Source organism: Passer montanus, unplaced genomic scaffold, assembly GCF_014805655.1.
Source record: "Passer montanus isolate IOZ18808 unplaced genomic scaffold, ASM1480565v1 scaffold66, whole genome shotgun sequence".
Lineage (NCBI taxonomy): Eukaryota > Metazoa > Chordata > Aves > Passeriformes > Passeridae > Passer > Passer montanus.
This window is the reverse complement of record NW_024371704.1, coordinates 785,992-806,583: the sequence shown is the minus strand read 5'-3', so window position 1 is coordinate 806,583 and position 20,592 is coordinate 785,992. Positions and strand designations below refer to the sequence as shown.

The window sequence follows — 20,592 nt, the reverse complement described above, 5'->3', positions numbered from 1 at the left end:
AGACAGCTTTGTCCTGAGCAGAATGCAGAAATTTCAGGAGCCAAGATGCAGGTCTCCTGCAAGACTGCTACACAAAATAACTGCTCCAGAGTAAGTCTGGTCTTAAGGCACTAGACCTATGGAGGAAATAGAACCAGCTTCAATCCCCTGCCTAGAATTATTCCCTTCCTTGAATTAATTCCCTTCAGTCACTCACTCACTCCTCCAGTGAGCCTTGCCCAGGCTGATCAGGGATAACCATGCTGGGTCAGGTTCAGTCTCACCTCACAGCCTAATTCCCTTCAGTCACTCACTCACTCCTCCAGTGAGCCTTGCCCAGGCTGATCAGGGATAACCCTGGTCAGGTTCAACCTCAGCTCACAGCTTGGGACAGAGCAGAAGAAAGGGGCTTTATCCCCCTAAAGGCTCTGTAGGTACCAGCTGGGTGAAGCACTTGCTGACATCCTTTTTACCAGAGTTCTATCTTTGGGCACTCCCATGCTTGTTATCATTACAAGAGGGCTGTGAGAAACAGAGCCACAGCACCTCCCAGGTAAGCCATTTCTGATTTGAGAGCAAAAGCAGCTACTGCTGTTTGGTTCTACTTGGTTGCCTGTTGTTTCAATATTTCTGCAAATGGTTCAGATAAACATCTCTCAAAAAAATTTCACAGTATTTACTAAAAATGTTATCTTCTGATAACTATTCAGGCTGTTAAACTGATGTTGTCACTGAACCCCTGATGCTGTTATTGAAGGTGTTATCAGGTGTCTCAGATCAGCTAATTAATTAAGAGATATGGATAATTTTCAAGAAAAGATGCTTGAAAATCATTAACTGAGGAAGAACAACTTGCCTGTGAGGGTGATGAGGCCCTGGCACAGGTTGCCCAGAGAAGCTGTGGCTGCCCTGGATCCCTGGAAGTGCTCAAGGCCAGACTGGACACTGGGGCTTGGAGCAGTCTGGGATAGTGGGAAGGTGTCCCTGCCCATGGCAGGGGATGGGATGAGCTTTGGGGTCCATTTCAGCCCAAGCCCTTCTGTGATGCACAGTGCTTTTGATCAAGATCAATAAAAATATCTATAATCCTGAATACAAGCCTTGGTCTTCTGTCTTTTCATGTGAGGTAACGATCACTAAATGACAACTTTAAGATCCCTTCCAACCCAAACTATTCTCAATTTCTATGAAATGCCCCAATCATGAGTGCACATTAAGTACATGCAGATTAGCAGGAGAACACTAATTAATGTTACAGCTGAAGTTCTTCATTAAGCTCTAATATAGATTTTGATAAACTCATCTACTCACTTACTGCTTCTGACTAAGCCCAGCCACTATGGCCATCAGGACCACAAGTCTCTCACTCTTCCTGAAATACCTTTTCCATGTTCAGCCTGCCTCCTAGTACTTTCCCTTAGTGCACCTGGGTTTTAGAATACAAGAAACAGTGAGAAATGATCCCTACACACTCACCTTGCTCTCAGGAGCCAAACCCCATCCAATGGATTAAGGGACTTGATCTATTCTTACAAGGCTCTTTTATTAAGTGCTATCCCTCTGTTTTTATGAAGAAAGAGCAAATTAAGCAGGGTCTGTGTCACTGACCTTTAAGTTTTGTGTACCTGCTTCAGTAGTGTTTGGCACCTGCTGTAGTTCTGGCATCAAAGTCTACTGTGAGGCTCTTCAAGGCTACCTGTACATAAGCTGCTCACACTCAGAATTCCTGCAGAGACCTGAAGCAGATGGGCCAGAGTTAATCTTGGGTAAGGGTCTCTCCCTCAGTGTGACATGGAGTGATTCTTACTGTGATTGGAGAGAAACACTGCTTGGTAACACAACTGTACTCAAGGGAACGAGGCTGAAGTCCAGAGCATGGCCTAATAAACCCCAAAACATTCATGGCAATTTTCTAACTGAGCTTCTTTGCATCTGCCAAGGAACAACAGCTCTTAAAATCTGTCAAAGTGCTGCCTCCACTTTAGAACATAGAGCAGGATTACTGATGGGTCAAATTTCTTCCTGGTACAGGGCAGAAAAGCTCCATTCTTAAGAATTTTGCAGAGATTCACTGCTACTTTTGCAAAGAACACTGCATGAGGCATATTGATGTGCTATGAAATGCCAAGTTACAATGGGCTATAACACAACAAATGCCCAAGCCCACACAGTATTGACTGGGTACCTCATTCTCTGCCAGTGTTTATCTCCACAAAACCCCAAACCCCATTAATCCCATGGGCTGTTCCACTCATTAATGAGCCCTGCTTTTAGTGAACAGCAATGACTCAGTCTAGCATCAGTGATAAGATTAAGATACTCCAGCTACTCAAATCTAGCAGATGCTACTGAAAACTGTACCTGTTCTACCTGCTGTGAATAGTTCTAAGGGTTCTACAGGGCACAGCACCTCCAGCAGCACTGGGTACAGAAACAGCTCCTCCTCCTCTGCAAAAGCAGCTCTTGGTGTGACACACCATCCTCACAGCTGTACTGAGCTCACAGAGAAGTGTTTTCATTTGCCTGTTGAGATATGTGTGGGATATGCACTTATTCTGCAGCCAAGCTCATGCAAGAGATGCTCCAAACTTACTGCACTCAAAGTTTCATGGTTACACACAATTCAAAAACAAACACACAAAACTTGTGTACTAGCCCACAACCATCATTCTTATTGTGTATTACTCCAAGACACCATTTCTCAATTCCAAACTCACAAGCTAAGATACAAAACATTACATAAGAGCACAGAGTGAGGGCACAACATTCTGACAATAACTTAAGAGCCATTATGAGAAATATTGTAACAAATATGAAATAATCAAACATTGATTCAGTGTAGCCAGCTTAGGTACACAGTTATTTAGGAACAACCATGTAAAGTGAAGCAATTCTTTTGTGATCACTGTTTTTTTCTTTAGAGTAGCCATAAGAGCAACCATCCAAATTCACAAAAATATTTACTATAATAATTAAATAAGGATCTCAATGCTTAAAAGCCTTCAGAAAAGAGAACTGGATTCTAGTTACATGTTTACAAGCATGAATGAGGACAGACGTGAGTAAAGCATGAATCTTTTTACAAATAAGTAAATTTTAGACCAAGATATTGAAATACAGTGTTCTCAAAAGTGTCTGCTTCCAGATGAATTCAGGTAATTTATTTAACTCTGATTTCCACAAGACTTATCCCATGCCAAGAATTTCCAGCAAAATTCAGCTGTAAGAAGTTATAATAAATGTCACCTGACATGTCTGCACAGGTTCAAACACATTGAGTCCTTTTTTAAAAAGAAATACAATTTCTGGCCTGGGAAATTTTGATAGTTACAGCAGATCCTTATCAATTGATGTTAAACACAACGTAAGTGGAGTTAAGTTCAATTGCCTATAAAGGGCCGGTTCAAATCAAGAAAGCAAAAAGTTTCATTTTGCAAAACCCCAGTTATGAAATGTCAATGATTATTTATTAAGCATTTATTAAGCTCAATGCAAAAATCAAGCATATTAAAAAAGCCAAGGCACATTTTTCAATCCTGTCCTCCATTGTACGTTCATTTATTCCAGCCTATCAGTCACCTCAGTAACTCACTTAAACGCTCAAAGCTCTCCTGAATCCAAACCAGAAATCCCAGCCTCAGAGCATCCCAAGACTGAGCCCACATTAAAGCCTTGCTCTCGGCATGCTGCTGTTTGATATTCACTGCACAGGCAGGAGCTGAAATGACATCACACAGTCTATGAGCCAGCTGGAGGGGGCCATCCACACCTTGCCCTGCCGGATTTTCTCCGGCTGGAACTTGGAAGCCGCGTCATAGATGACATAGTGAGTGCAGAGCCTCTGGTCAGAGGTGGGCTCTGCGTGGTAGGACACGGTGTTGATGGCCTGTGTCACGTCACTGTCTGGTTTGGGCTGCCTGAGCAGCACCTGGCCGCCCGCTGCTTTCACCAGCTCCAGCAGGTCACTCTTCTGGTGCTTTTTGAAAGGCCCCAAAAAATAGAAGTAGCATCCGTCAAACAACTTAGGCAGCTGTGTGGAAGAAAAAAGAAACAAGCATGAATACAGGACTTCACAACTGAACAGAGAGGAAAAAAGTGGGAAGGAAAAATCAGAGCATACAAAACTCCTACAATTTACAACCACTGCTGGAAAGCAGAACAGTAACTTAACATGCAAGGTTCTCAGGGTAAGTATGCAACCAAGAAAAGCTTGTTTATGTGGTAAATTCTTGCTTCTGTTTAAATACTTTCCAGCACAACAGGGTTTGAACTATGAGTTAGGAGTATTTACAGCTACTGTTACAATGCACTTAATAAATTCTCCAGTGTAATCCAGCAAATAACCAGGAATGAACCCAGTTAAATGTAAAAAAGGCCCTAAATTGAAATAAATAGTAACAAAACCATTTTTCTTTCAGAACTATGCTCTAAAGCTGAGCAGAGAAGGCCAAAGCACATCACTGCCTGTCCCATCAGGTGTGATACTACACAGAGTGCAATACAGTGCTCCCCTGACAAGGTTACAGCAGCATCTCCACTAATGGAGAAAAATGACAGCTTTATGGGTGTTCACTGCTCTTTGGATCACCTTGCACATAATCAAATTTTCTGTACAAGACCACATTAAAATTTTACACCTGCTGCACCTCAGTGTGTGGCAAAGGGCAGAGCTGCCCAGCCCCAGGTCATTAATCCAGGCTGTGTGGAGCACTAAAACCCACCAGGCGCTCCCGGTTGAGCCGCCCTCGCCGAGGGCCACCTTGGACTTCGTACTTCTCTTCTTGTTCCCGAGCTGAGCTCTGCAGGCAGGCTTGTACCCCTGCAAAAACCACAGTAAGGGAGGCAGAAATGAGACACCCCAGGCTTTCAGAGAGGCTTGCATGTCATTTTAGGGACTAAAATGTGTCTAAGATAAAATTATTACAATGCAAGACGTTACATTCGCACAGCACCAAAGCTTGGTGTGCTTTAGCAATTTGCTTTTAAAGCCTGAAAAAATTTACAGCAGTGCCTGAAGATGCAAGTGAGATGGTGAGAAGTAATATCACACTAAAATCAGTGCTATAAACACCAGGAATTATTAGCTCTTCCTCTTAGCCTCTAAAGGTCAAGCACTTAATGTCAAATGTCAAACTGCTGATCACTGGGAGCTCGAAGCCAGTTCTGGAATGGACACAATTGCCTGATAAAGAGCAATTACAAGGCAAGCACAAAGCTGCTTCCCAGCAGCCACGGCCTCAAATAACAAATCAGATGGGATTTCAAGGTCTCCAGGATCAGCACGAACTGGAGATTTGTGCTGGGGTTTAACAGTGGCATTCGTTTCTGTTAGCATTGCTGCATAATGAGATTGTCTTTTAGAGTCAACAAGTTTTTACCTTGTTTTAAGGCCAGTTATTTTTTCCAATGGAGAAAGCACTGATGGTAATGCATTGCTAACGTCCATAAAATCTACTGCCTGACCTCACTCCAGGGAGAGGAATTGCTGTGGTCACCCATTCAAGGATGGAACATTTTGCCTGCATGTACATTGCAGCCATTAATAAGAATTACCCAGGAAAAAGTTTGCAAAGCTGATTTTGCAAAGGGTTCCACAAGGATTTACAATGTGGCCAAGGCTGTAACTTTTATAGCACCTCACTCCTTCCACCCTGTTTCTAATTCAGGCAACTTCTTTGCACTGGGAAAATAGCAAACCCACAGTATATAAAAACTATAAACTGAACCAAATCAAAGAGAACTGTGGAGGATTGACCCTAAAAAGCAAGAAAGCCCAAGGCTGTGAAGAGAAATATCACTGACAAAAGCACTTGGATGCCATGGCAGTAAGTGGCCAAGGGACAGGAATATCTTAATCTGGAGAGATCTTGAAAGAAACTTGCAGTAATTTGCTGTCAGTTCATACAAACTCACAAAATACAATGGGAATTCACATTTTAGGTAGTGGAAGTCCTTCAATGTGCTTACACAACTGGCTGAATATTGCAGCAAATATCTGCCTCCCTGTACAAGCATCAGATTGATTATTTGCACTTGTTCATTCCTTCAAGGAAAATTAACGTGAACTGGAAGGGCAAACCTAGTCGTGGATTTTCCAGAAAGGCAACTTACATATTCATTATTGATAACAGCAATGAATACTGATAACTTAATTTCAGTACTCATAACTCAGAAATAAATCTAAAAGCTATTTCACATTTTATTTATTTATTTTAAATCACCACAATTCAACAAGACTTCCTGTGTCAATGTGCCTCTAACTTACACTGCTGTTCTTTCCCTCCAAGGAAGTACAGATATTAATGGGTGCCACTTACCATAAAGGAAGAAGTCTCATCTAATCTTAAGAATGGAACTGTCCATTCTTTAAAAGCATGTTTTATTTCAATCCACCATCAAAAGCTCGATTTCAAGGACTTTCACCACAGAGATGAGGTTTTTATACAATAAGTACATCACAAATTGAGCATCCAGTGCCAGCATCAGTAAATGAAGCAAATGGGACACAAAAGTAATAAAAGATTGAATGAATACAAAAGACTACAATGTCTTTTTGAACTGCTGCCTGCCTGGAAAAAAACAAATGAAGTCAGGGAAGTGACTAATGTCAGTGGAGTGCTGATGTCACAGAATGCAAAATCAGTGAGGTCTGTCTTGCCCGCACACGTCAGTCCATCTCACACTGCCAGCTCCTCGGAGGAGCCTGAAAGCCTCAGAGTTCCTTGTCACACCTGATTACAATCCTCCAAGAGGGCCCCAAGAGAGACTCATCCACCTGGATCCTGTTCTCCCTGTGCCCACAAGAACCACGAGGCACACATCTGTTTCCTGGAGAAGCTGGGAATGTGCAAGCTGCCAATGTCGGCATGATCAGCATTCTTATTAATTTCAACTTTTCTTTCCCAGCTAGAAATGGGCCAGATCTGTGTCTTAACAGGTTTGTGACACAAAAGATGTGTTTTCCACATAGCATAAAGAGCCAAGAGCACAAATTATCAGTGCTCAGGTATTTTCCTTCAATATTCCAAGAAGCAACAGCCAGGCCTGCACACACACAGCTTTATGGATCCAAAAAACCCTCTGGGTTTTTTTTTTGGTGGTGGAAACCCAGTACATTTTCAACTAGTGAAAATATTTTCCATACAAAATCTAGGAGAACTTGCTCTGACACATGGGTTTCAGCAGCAACCAGTGTTTGAGGAAGGTGCTTACAACACTGAGGAGAACAGTCAAGGATTATCTATCCATGGAGGAAGAATTCCTGACTAGAAGAAGGAAAGCAAAATAATGTAAGTGATAGAGAGCAGTATGGCCTTGCACTGCAGATTTTGTTCAGACTGATTTGTTGCCAAGTGGCTCCTTTCTCCTCAATGACTCCTGCATGCTACAGAGTTTGTATTAAAGAACTAAAGAAGTCAAATATGAGAACAAAAACAAGAAACAAAAGGGAAACATGCCCCTGTTCTCATATTTGAGATAACATGACAGAGGGCTCAAGCTGTTTTTATATACCTAATTCCATATAAATTTGTCTAAACAAAAGGTTATTCTTGTGTTCTTTTTCAACCCCTCTCCACACAAAACTTTGTGTCAAGCCACCACTTCCTTCTAGAGCTGCAAATCTCCATTATCATTTTCAGGAGCAGTGAATCCTGCTGGATGCAATAGCCCAAGTGAGGTTCTCAAAGACAGAATAACCAGCCCTGGTTGTGTTATGGTGTCATTTGGAAGCAGCAGGAATGTACAAGTTTTACCATTCGTCCAGGAGACTGTATGACCAACCACAAGATGATCTTGTGCTAAAAACAATAATATTCCAATTTCACACTTGAGAATAGGGATGCAGACAGAAGATTAGAGCACACTGTGGGCCCTTCCAGCCTGTTGTTTTGTTGTGGTTTTGTTTTTTTTGTTGGTGGTTTTTTGGTTTTTTTTTACTGTCAGAATAACCAGCCCTGGTTGTGTTATGGTGTCATTTGGAAGCAGCAGGAATGTACAAGTTTTACCATTCGTCCAGGAGACTGTATGACCAACCACAAGATGATCTTGTGCTAAAAACAATAATATTCCAATTTCACACTTGAGAATAGGGATGCAGACAGAAGATTAGAGCACACTGTGGGCCCTTCCAGCCTGTTGTTTTGTTGTGGTTTTGTTTTTTTGTTGTTTTTTTGTTTTTTTTTTTTTACTGCTAGAGATTTTATTTTCTGTGAAAATGGAGTGCTAAGTTGAGTCCATTCAGTATAGCCCAGGCCTTTTCCTTCAGTAGGCATTAATTTTAAAACTGCTAACAAGTCTAAGTGACTGGATAACAAGACAGTTCCCTTTTAATGGTCCCTTCAACCAACTCAGTGTCATCCTGAGTAGGAGGACATAAAAAAGGAGATAAAACTCCATCCTTTACTCACAGATATATCAGTCTGCTACTTTTACAGGAACTTTTCCAGAAGCTCTTTTGACCTTACATCACTTAAGTCAAAATCCCCCTTTGATTTCAAACAGGAGCCATGTTTAATTGACTCCCCAAACTCCTGAGATCAGACTCTAATTTCTCTAGCACTACACTGAAAAGCCACCAGTGAGAACCTGATGCCAAGGCACTGGTCAAATGAATGAACTGAAAAAAGAATTGCTATTATCCTAATTTAAAAAATTACCAGGATGCCATCTCCCTTCTGAAACTGAGATGGACACCTTAAGTAATTATACAAAAAAATATTCAAAACAGGACAATCTCAGAAGGACAAGGACAGCCCTAAAGAAGGTTTCTGAAAATGGAAGGGAACCTAAACTTACTTTTGAGAAGACACCTGTAATTTTAGGAGGAGGCAGAGATCAGGGTTGTGTTGTTTTCCCCCACACATTCACAGTCTGTGCATTTTTAACCAGCAAGCCTAACTAAAAATCTACTCTGTTCTGTTCTAACATAAGACTATCCAACTCGCACAGGGTCTCAGCCAATCTTGATTTATTCCTTAACACTACTGCCAGTAAGAGCAGTGGACCATCTAAGTTCGAGGTTGTTGAGGTCTATCCATGTTGTTGAAGAGAAGAGGGTGATTATTACTGCTAGGTGTTAATGGCCCTTCAGTTTAACCTCAGTAGCTGGATCAATCACCCGTGAAAGGGCAAGACTTGGATGAATGCAAGTGGCATTTCAATTCTCATGGAGCAGAGCTGCCTTGCAGTGCCAAGGTCAGTGGGAAGCACTGATGGAGAAAGCTGGCCTGACACAACACCCCATGAGCACAGGGGTCCTGCAGAGTTCTGCCCTGGAAACACAGAACATCACAAGCTCCAGAGCCTCTTCAAGAGCTGATCTCACTCCTGCAAGTTTTAGATATTAGCAAAACCCCAGGCTGCACTGAAGTCCCTAGAAAACATGGCAGAAAGAAGTTTCAGCTTAATGCATCCACATTTAGCTTGGTGCCACCACATTTGGCACCCAGAGCACTGCTCATTTTTTCCCCTGATTAACAAGATCAGTAAAGCATCACTACTTACACTGATCCTGATTACCTCACTGAGCAGCTGCCCCTGCCTTCTCACCTCTGAGATCTAAGGAGCAAGCAGGTTAACAGGGTGTCCACTCTAACTGACCTTTGGTACAAGTGCAGCTGCTAGTACTAGAAATAAAAGAAATCATTATTTGCAAAATTTAAGATCAGAGCCCTCTAATCCTTGCTCATGTAAGTCTTATTGGTTTATAATGAAACTAACTGCATCAGCAAAAACAATTTGATGAGAATGAAGTACAAAAAATACCTGGTTGCCAAGAACAAGTTGTAATCACCCACAGATACCCAAGGGTATCTCTCAGTAACTCAATTAGCCTTAGTGGAGTTTTGTTGGATTTGCATTAATAAAGCAAAGAGCAGGGGTTAGTCCCAAAAATCCCTCAGAAAGGCTAAAAGTAATTTAGGAATACATGATAGCAACAAAGAAGATGAAATACTAAACATCCAAGATCTAGTAGAGAGTGCAACTGATACTTCCTTAGCTCAGCCTGCACTGGGTTTCAAAACTTACATACAGATTGAATAAAGCCTGGTGGGATTTTTTTTTCCTAGAAAAGGAAGAAATCTGGATTGAGAGAAAGCTTTAGGGGAATCTGGCATGGCTGGCTTAAATTTGTTTTCATAAACAGCATTATTGGCCTCTGCTACAGCAAAGAATTTTTACAGCATCTCCTATATGCTTATAAACTGACTTCAGACACAGATTTCCATGGAGTGAGGTAGAGATCTCACTGGTGAAACAAGAGCAGTCTGTTTTCTCATCACATGCAAATGACACAAGATCTGCAGAGACTGAAGTGCATCTATTTAAGAATGGTAGCTTACAACTTAATCCAGGTGGCATTTACTGAACACGATGGAACAGATGCTTAGGAAGTCCTGAAACATTCCCAGAAGCTGGGAGGGTGTGATTTGGAAATGATTCCTTCACTTGGAGCCCCAGGTGTCCTATCTCCCTTGGAAGGAAACACTGCTGGCCACAGCTGTTTCCTAGAGTGATCAAAGTGACTGGAGGCAGCCCTTCCTAAGGTCAGGTTCAATTCCCCCAGGAGTGCTCATCCTCTGGATCCCATCACAGGCTTTTTAATGAGTGAGGTTCTATTTCCCATCCTCTTCCTTAATGCCATGTTTTCTTCAAACCAGAAGTGAGCAAGAACAGAGGACTCCACAAATATGAATAGAAAATTGTAATTTTTTTAGTTTCAGAGTTAAAAAAAAACCAAGCCAGACCGAGTCAGCCTCCTTTAAGTTCGATGCTGAAGGAAAGCTTTTTCAAGTACCTGTTAATGGCAGGTGATTAACTGATTGTTTCCCTGATGCTAGCCGCATGCCAAGAAGATACCAAGGGAAACCCTCCAGGGCAAAGAGATAAACAGTGACACCAGAGACAACATGCAAATAAGAAACGCAGTGCACCCTGGATTTTCAAGTTTCACAGTTTTTATAAGAAAAACCCCTAAAATCACGAGCCAACAAAGTGACTTAAAGTGACGTCTAAGGATGGGAGCATTGTCCCGTACCTGCTTGAATCTTTTTATTTCTCACCCTAACCTGAAAAGAAACTGATTAAAGAGACCTCCCGGGTTTGTAAACAAACAAACCAAGGACTCAACCACTCTCCCGTGAGGACAGAGTCCCCAGTTCTGTCTGCAGACCAGCGGACAAAACTGCATCGTCCTCCTGCTTCGTGCCACGCCTGGGAGCAGCGGCGGCGAGAGCGCAACCCATCGATTTCTCCCCACCTGAGCTGATTCTTCTTAATAAAGGCCATTAAAAAGGAGAAAGATCTCCTGCCCATTTATTTCATCCACAAACATGGAAAACTGAGTACCTGGGATGGCAGAGAACAGAGGGAGCTTTGGAAACACCAAGGTTTCCTTTTCTTCTAGACCTTCTTTCAAACCAACCCACCTCCAATCTCTGCAGACACCACACTGAAGATATTCTCACTCCCATTTTCTCCTCTGCAAACCCCAGCAGCTTCACAGAGTAAAACTGTGAGCTCCTGACTGAGAAGTTCAGTCCCTGCTGGTTTGAAGCACTGCCCTCAGCTGCACACCCAACACAACCAGAATCTGCACTTTGGAGTGTTCTAAAGCCTCTCAGAGCTACAAGTCCTTTTGTAGGAGGCAGCTGAAGGAAGTTTCCATGTACAAAAAGAGCATAAAACTCCAGTGATCAAAAGTTTTGGGTGCTTCAAGGAGGGAGGGCTTTGCTGAGAATCAGCTAGTTACCTAAAAGATGTTTTTGCATGAAAGAGAGCCAGTCCAGCCTGAGGAGCAGCCAGCTCAAGCAGCTTTGCATTCCTCTGCTCTAACAGCCTAAACAAGGATGGGCATAGAAAATTCAGAAAGATGTTTTCACCTTGAAATGTCAGTCATGCAGTCCCCTAGCTCTTCCAGTCAACTCCCTGTTGTTGTGAGTCCTTACAGGAAAAGCAGTTTTTTCTGCCTCCTTATAATGATCAGAGCTAAATCATTGCTGCTGCTTTCAGGTAAGCAAAGCAGAGGAAGGAATGAGCAATCAGATGCTCAGAATTCTGCCAGACTCTTCACTGCCAGGACTGACACAAGCTTGTTTCAATGCATATCATTACTGAGATCATTTTTCATTCCCTGCTTTAACAGATGACAATAACTTTAAGGAAAAAAAAAAACAAGCTGAAAAGCTATTAAAGACTTCTGCTGGTTTTAATTACACTGTTCTATGCTCCACATAAAGCTTAGAGGAAATACAGTGATACTTGAATCTTGGTCTCAGCCCACTTGCAGAAGGATAATGACTCGCCACTTCGTGCCCTATTACCATCCCAGAAATAATAAAGGCAATAAAATAATGGAACCAGTGAAAGATATGGCCAAGGGCAAGCAGCACTGTGGCAACACTGCCTCAATTCAATTCTGTGCTGCCTTACAAGTGGATGTACTGCTGACAGCATGCTACATACAGAAAAGGTGGGAAAGCAACTGGTAACATGAAATTGTTCTTCTGTGAAGATCTAATATTGCTCAGTGGTAACATCCTTCCATCCTACCCTCCCACCTGAAGAGAAAAGGCAAAAAATCCTGGGCAAAGGGATTTTTTCAGAGAATGTGAATGCCACAGGCAACCCCAAAACTGAGGATACATACTTAAGTCTTGGCTCTCCAACACTCAGCTCAAACTCTGCTGGAAAATTCCACATTACCTCCCCACCAATATGAATGGATGCTGATCTGTGTGTATGGACATATGGAAACAGGAGTATCACAGAATCACCCAAGAGAAGGAAACTGCTTTTTATGAGAGAAAGATTCACAGCCTGCTGTAACAGAAGAGTTAACATAAGAGACTCTCAAATGAAATACTGTTTTTGCAAGCTTGTGATGTTTTTTAAGAAGTGGTATAATGTGTAGGCTATAAATACAACTTTAGGGATAACAGTCAAATGCAGCTTACCTTGTAGTAAAAAAAATTCAAACAGTCCCTTATGCATAGTCAGCATTTCATTAAGTGCCTCACTGAGCTTTGTTTTTTCAAATATTTTAGTGAATTTTTTCAACATGAATTCACTTTAAGTGAATAGTTTAGAACAGTGAACCATAAACAACAACTTAAATTTATTATATAACCAGAAAATGCACATACTTTTGGAAGTTTATTTGCATCACATTTAAGGAAACTTATCCAAATAGAAGTCAAAAAGGCACGATAAATGGAAATGAAAAGGAAAAGCAAGGACCTCTTTTTCCTAGACAAATGTTCCATCAGCAGGAGTCCCATTATTTGTTATAACAATCTTTAACTTGTAATGACTCTGAAGAAGACTGATAACAGACTGGTGGGAACAGATGGAGTGGTGCTGTTAATTATAGGCACTTAGCTGCATCAGACCCCATGAGTTATTGCTAACATTTCCCACTAGGGAGGAGAATCACTCGCTTTTAAGTAGTATGTTGCTTACTAAGCTGGGAGCATTAGCAGGCAGGATTGTATTAATCAGTACCAACAACATAAAATAAAACTCAACTGTGAAAAAAAACCCATAAAAGGAATCCCTGAATAACCACTGGACTATTTCATTTTTTTTTTTTCCCTTTTCCAATCACTTCTAAATAGGAAAGTTCTTCCATGAAGATTTAAATTCAGGTCTCACTAATGAAATCTCCCTACCACTCAGATGTTTTCTAATTTCCTGACTAGCAGGAAGATGAAATGAAATGAAGGAAGCACATAGGATAGAAAGTATGCAAGCCTTCTGGGCTGAGTGAAGCCAAGAACCTGTCAAGGGATTCACCACAGAAACAGGATCTTCAGTCTTAAAAAAAAAAAAAAAGCATGGAACAAACTGCCTGGAAGGCAAATGGACACCCTGTGGCCAGTGTCCAAACTGATGCTGTGCTTTAGTTTGCAGCTTCTGAGGCTTTGCACAGTGCCTTCATAAACATTAGTGTCCAGACCATTAAAGAATCCTTATGTTCTGATGTTTAGTCACACAGTAGAAAACTGGAATGAAATCTGTCTGTAAGTTTTCCATGGGTAATTAACTCATTTGTAGTGTACTTATTAGCTAAAGGGACTTAGCCATAAAGGTCAAGGGGAAGAAGATGGGTTTTGCAACTACTGTGAAAGCAGATACTAAGAAATACATCAGAATAAATCAACAAAAAAACTCAATTTAGGGTCTAAGTCCACAGAACAGCTGTATAAAAAAGCATGCACTGCATAAACACAAATTACAGACTGCACAAAACATGACTTGCATGCTAACTTGGGTGAGAAGATACAATCTCCAATAGGTCTCAGCTTGTATGTAAACATAAGCTCACTTCCCACAGGCCTTGAGCACATCTCCCAAGCAAGCCAAAGTCTCCTCTCAATTTCAAAGCAAACTGCTCATAACAAATCTTAGAATTCAGTAACATCCTTCCTTCTCTCCCAGGGTCTCTTCCATAATCTTCCATATCAGTCTTAATGTAGCAATGAAGAAATTCACTCCCCACTGATACTTGGGCTATGATCTATCCAACACACCCAATGATGAAATGCACTAATTTAGCAAGGAAGTAGTAGTTACATTTAATCAAATATATTCAATTAAATTTCTAGTCATTCATGAGATTTGAAAACAATCCCTTGCACTTTGTGTCAAGATAGCATTGATATTAGGGCAGTTGTTGAAAAACAAAGTTTCTCTGGAATTCCATCTACAATTTCTGCCTAAAAACCCCAAGGAGTGGCACATATTTAATACTTACATTCAAACTTGAGAACCCAACATCCACTCAGAACAGCCATCATGCATTTGACAGTAGTTGGCATTGGAACATCAGGGATAACAAGATGAGTTACTAGGAGAAAGATTACATCAGTAAAACTAAAAGCACAGAAAACTCAGAATCATGCCTGGCTGAAAAGCAATCAATCATTATTTAAAGAATAAGCAGACTATAATAATTTATCAGCCACTCTTTCCAGCACAAGGAGGTGATTTTTGAGACTATGATCTGAGTTAGTAGAAGAGCTATTAGAAATTTTGTGGGTTTCAACATACACTTGCTGTGAAAAAGGGAACTCATGGTTTTATAGTCTACACTAACACTTAAATCTTCAGATGAGGCTCCAGTTTATAGGATAGCAATTTTTTTTTTCAATCCTTTTAGAGTTATATTTAACTCTGACAGGAATCTTACTAAAGGATCTCAGTGCTTTAACACAAAGCTAACGGAACTCCTCTCAGAATTCTGGAGTAGTAATCCAGAAGTCAAAGATGGCAGGGGAAAATTACCTCAGCATTTAGTTCACAACACTCCAAAGAAAAACAGGAGGGATTAAGATAATATTCCTGTCCTCCATGAGGGGAAAAGACCTCCACCAAACCCCATCATTGGGGTTCACCAATCTTAATGAAGAACAAAATCTGAAGGAAGGTAGCATATGAGAAGAGATGTAAACTTTCAGTCAATGCCATGTTCTTTTCTTAAGGGTCACTTCTCCCCAAGGCTCACTTCTGGAGAGTAAAAACTTTACAGGATGTCTCATACAAGCAGAGACCTTAAAGTTGGTAAAAGGGGTGTAAAGAGAAGAGGTCTCTGAGGAGACTTTAGGATTTTAAATAACAGACAATAAACTGCAAAACTGTGGCTCCCCCAGAAACTTGCTGCCTTGATAGCCAGACAAGCTTTATATGTGTTTACATGCAAAACACACCATCACTCCACTGCAGCTACAACTCAGGGATTTCAGAAACTGCCCTTCCCAGGAGTGATAAAAAGCCTGCTGCAGGTAGTATCCTAAACAATAAAGTGAAGTGCAGGACTGTAGTTACTTATGTTTGGACATTTCAACAAGACTCCATACCTCTGCTGTTAAATTCAGTGCACCTCTGGGCCTTCAGGACTGCTGCTAATTTGTTCAGCAATTTCTGCTGCTTCACACTAAGATTGCTCCCCAGTATACCAAGGGGTCCATTTCTTGGCTGGCTGGAGCTCAGTGCCTGCATGAACAGAAAAATCTGCAATAAGCTGAATATTTGGGAACATAAGGAAAGCAACTTGCATACTGGACAGCTTTCTTTTTCAAGAATAAGCATTTTGAAACACAATTGATGGCAAGTTTAGTGGACAGGGTCCATGAATAAATCTCCACGTAACAAATCAGCTACACAGCAAAAAAATCTTCACATTAGAGATACTTCATTAAGCTTATGCAAGGTACTTAAACACGGATCAGTTTTCCCTCCCTTGCCCTCTTTGATGCTTTTTAAAGACATTGGGGTGCACACAGAGCTGGCTGAACACTGTGTAAACAGCCTGCCAGACTGCAGTGTTGAAACAGAATAAAAATCCCAATTCAGTAGTAAAACCACCTCCTTTTAGCAAAGTATTAACAGATTATTATTGAGTAACCTATACAACTAATTATATTTCCTTTTAGTAGAAGTCCTTAATACTTTACACTGTACAACCAATGCTTAAGTGGGATTTTTGATGTGGGCAGTATTAATGCAAAGTAAGAGGAGCTTTATAGTGTCAAGGGTAGTATACTTCAGCTCCTGTTTTTTTTTTAAATATTCCAGATTCCATAGCACAGACAGACCTTTGAGATGCAGTTACCCCAGGAGCCTCAGGCTCTGGATCAAGTTATCCCTGTGAGCCAGCAGCCATCCCGTGGCACATGCTCACCCCAAAGCTAATGCAAACACCAAAATGGTTTGTTTGGCACATCTTACATTTGAGAGCTACATCTTACATTTGCTGCAGGTGGAAGGAACAGCCACATTAGTCCTGGTTTAGCTGCAACAGTTTACTTTTGGCCACTGGGTACCTTGTGACCTCAGTGAGGAGGGATCATTGCAGGCTGTATGGGGCTGGAGTAGATATGGGCTTATGGGTCAGCTTAATCCTCCTCCTCCACTAGGAAGCACAAAGCATTTCATAGTGCAGCAACTTGTTAGGTCTGAGTACTTGATTCTGGTCACAAGTACTGGGAAGTCTTTGTCCAAAGGAGGAGGAAAACAAAAACCCCAGAACAACCTCCCAAAAGCTATTTTCTACTGCTGAGCTGATATTTCCATTGCTGGACAAAGGATGATAGTGGAACAGCCTTTTAAAGGCACACAAAAAGCACCTGGAACAAAGGCTGCTGCTGCTTGCAGACAGTTTGGAAAGCAGAACAAATTTAGATATGCAGAAAAACAACATCAACAGCAAAGTTCAAGCACTGATACCTGAGGAATAACACAGGCTCGTTCTCCTATAATAAAACCACATGACAAGAAACATCTTTTGTCTTCCCACATAAAGCTGTAACACAGAACTTCATAGCTTGTCAGTGCTCCACATACATCCTAGAAATACTGTCCAAGACAGCTTCCCAGCCTATTTTAAATCTCCCTGTAAAGGAGGTGATGTACTGTACTTACACTGGAGCCTTCAATATTTAAAGGAAGAACTCATGGCTTGTTGTTTTGTTAAAAAGCAAAACACAAAAACAAACCCACACAGACATTTACCTCAGAGGGCTGGTTAAGTGAAAATGATTCATTCTCCACTGGTAACATTAGCACAGATTTCATCTTTTTGCTTTCTGCGTAGTCCACAGGCCGCAGACCAAATATATTACTGGCAAAACAAGCACAGATGGGTTTAAGTAAATAAAATGTGACTTGATTCTTAACTAACCAGGCATATTAGCTGGGTAGCTTTCCCTCCCACTTTCTTATTAATATGTAATTTCAGCTAAAAGCACAAAGCTTCAAGTAAGAATTGCATCCAAGACAGATGGATACTGAATTACAAGCTGTTGCATTCGGCTGAGGAGTAAGGGATGCTCAGAGCAGAATGTTCAGTTAAATAAACCACAGTCCCTGTTAAACTGTCTCAAGATGCACTTTGATATCATTTGCAAGACCCAGAAATTTCAGCTTTAATCTTTCATTGCAGTCATAGAACCAAGAAATGTATTTTGGGCTTATCCATTTGCCATAAAAGACATGTCAGAAGACTCTCCATAGTGTATTAAACACGGGAGCTTGATGTGGTAGTGCTTTTATGGGAAAAGCTATCTGCTTCCTCCTTGGGAACCACAGCTCCCTTGCACTTCCAAAATCTGAGTGTGCATCTCATTTTCCCTCAGTGTACTGTTCCACAGAACACATCAGAGCCAATTCAGTCAGGTTTTAGCTGGTTTGCCAATTTTGTTCAAAGCTATTGATTGCAGGTGGCACCTCATAGTTATTAGTTGTGCTTGCAGACTGATTTCCTCTTTTAGCACTCCTCAGACAGAGCTGATTGCTATAAACACATCAAACTCAGCCATGGCTTCAATTTCTTCTTCACACAACTTTGCTGCTGCAGGACAGTAGTGAGGGGAGAAAAGCCTGAAATTGCAGAACAGGTATCATTGCCATTAGCAAACAGGAGCCTCTGCCAGCACTCTGGGGAAATATTCTGCTTGCTTTGCCCTTTGTGAGAATAATGGCTGCTGCAGCTGATCCTCTCCTGCCCACCTCACACAGCTCTGGCTCTCCAAAGGCACAATAAGAGCTCGTTAGGGAGGAGAAGCTTGTCATGAGAACAAAGCCCTGACTCAGTGTCTGAAACCTGGCAAGCTTAGTCATCAAACAATGAAACATTTAAAGAGGTCACAGGACCACTGCAGCTTTGAAGAGCTCTCTCTTGGCCACACGTTTCTGTGCAGGGTAGGAATCCAGGAAGCTTTACAAGGAATTCCACATAAGGCCATAACCCAATCCAGCCCAAAGAGCAGCTCAAATTGTTAAGTCTCCACTCTGACTTAACGAGGAGGCTTTGGCCAGTGCTAAGCTGAAAGATAAGTCTGACCTCAGCAGCCCTGGCTGAGCACTGCTCACTAACACAGCCCCTGGGGAAAACAACAATCCACAGAAATCCCCCACAGAAGAGTCCAGGATGGGATTTTACACTATGACCAATCCCAAGCTCTTCTGTGCTACTAATGAGCACAGTGCAGGCATAATACAAGCTCTGCAGACTGAAAGATAATTGGTTAAATCTCTGCCCAGGCCTGGGGGTTGCAGCCCATTAAATATTGTCATGCTGTTCCTGCTTTGTCATGCATCATCAGGGTAGCTCTTGCCCTTTCTTTAAATAAGGCCAATATTCAACTCAAAGTGCTGCAAGATAAAGTTCCTTTCAACAATGCATCCAGAGAGGGAGGGGAAATATATATACATATCATCAAACACCCCAAAAATCACCTTTAGACTAGCTGGCTGACCTTTCACTGTGAGCTAAGCAGAGGGAGGAAATCCCTGCATGTCAGCAGCACAGATTTGGGAGTGCTTTTCCCTCCAAAGGCACAGTAAGGTTGACTGTTGAGAAAAACTCATCAATGTTTACCACAGAAACACACATAGGCCACCCAGTTAAATACAGAACATTTTTTGCCAATTGAACTGTACAAATACAAGCTCCAGCTCCTCCTTCTGTATTCACTTACAATTTTCTCCTACAGTTTTAAGCTTTAGTTGCTTCTTACTAGAGTATTGTGATATGCTGTCACATCATTATTCAGCATGTTAAAGTGGCATAGTTAAAATGTGACAAACTTTGGAGCTGAGGTCTGAAAAAGGAACACCAGCACAAGGAATGGTTTAAGGGTTTAGAATATTTGCAACTAAACAGATTGTTGAGCTTAAAGATAGTGTGAAAATGTAGCTGAAACAGGAGAAAAGAGGGTTTACATAATAAAAACCAATACAAGGAACACATCCTAACGACAGATTTTCAAGTAGGGTAGTGCTGTAATTTAATTTTCAAAGAGAAAGGATGAAAACTATATTTGACTTTTTTAGTAAGGCTGGGGAATGAGGAGCAGAAGCTTTAGGAAAATGGTGCTCACATCCATCTTTATCCAACCCACCTGAAGAAGGGAAATCATCCACCTTGTTCTAAGACTAATTTTTACCCAATATTCCAAACAAAATTAGACATGCAAAGTACATCCACCCTGACACACAGTGTTTTCAGAAATACCAATAACTCTGTGTGCTCCTCCTACAAATCTGGGTTTGTTGGGAATGGGTCCAGTGCACATGGTGAGTTCAGGAAGACACAATTGTTTCTGCTAGACAGAAATGAGTGAGGTGCTTAAACTGGAATACAAGGTCCCCAAGGCATCCTCCTTTCTACTAGAAGCCAAGTGGGCTTTCTGGAAATTTTTTTTAAACATTCCAGTGTCAGATGTACCCTTGGGTGCAAGCAGCCTCCTATTAACCAGTCATCGAGGTAGTGAATAATCAGTAGGGGGCTGTTACAGCTGGAACAAATCCAATCCAAGATTGGATGGCTGTGCTGAGAACAAAGAGAAGCCCAATGAGGAGCAGCTCCACCAAATCTTCTGAGTATGACTGTCCATGAAGTGACACAATTCTTTGTAATCAGGAATTTTAAGCTGCTCCAGAAACCAAGTTTTGCCCCAACCCCACAGAAGAGTTCAGCAGTGAATGGAAATCCTGCAGCCAGGTCTCACTAACTCCCACGTGGAAATCTGACTGGCTCAGGGCTCTCCAGGCAGAGGCAGCACCTGGATTTTGAGAATGTGCTAAGTAGAAACCTTTCCTGAACCTGACAAG

The 20,592-nt window shown here is 41.5% G+C and overlaps 1 protein-coding gene across 4 annotated transcripts in view; it reads right to left on the bottom strand.

Annotated features, from left to right (window-relative positions):
• Positions 1-2,229: 2,229 nt before the first annotated feature.
• The window catches only part of BARD1 (BRCA1 associated RING domain 1), a 42,249-nt gene continuing 23,886 nt past the window's right edge, over positions 2,230-20,592 (bottom strand). For 2 of the 4 annotated variants that reach the window (XM_039728806.1, XM_039728808.1), the window contains 5 exons: positions 17,491-17,599; positions 15,837-15,972; positions 14,735-14,827; positions 4,701-4,798; positions 2,231-4,009 (listed from right to left, as the gene is read on the bottom strand). In XM_039728806.1, the coding sequence (XP_039584740.1) occupies positions 3,680-4,009; positions 4,701-4,798; positions 14,735-14,827; positions 15,837-15,972; positions 17,491-17,599 (766 nt within the window). In that variant the 3' untranslated portion in view covers positions 2,231-3,679. Of the gene's footprint in view, positions 4,010-4,700; positions 4,799-13,869; positions 13,983-14,734; positions 14,828-15,836; positions 15,973-17,490; positions 17,600-20,592 lie in introns of those variants that run through there. The other 2 variants (XM_039728807.1, XM_039728809.1) reach the window with 2 other exon arrangements.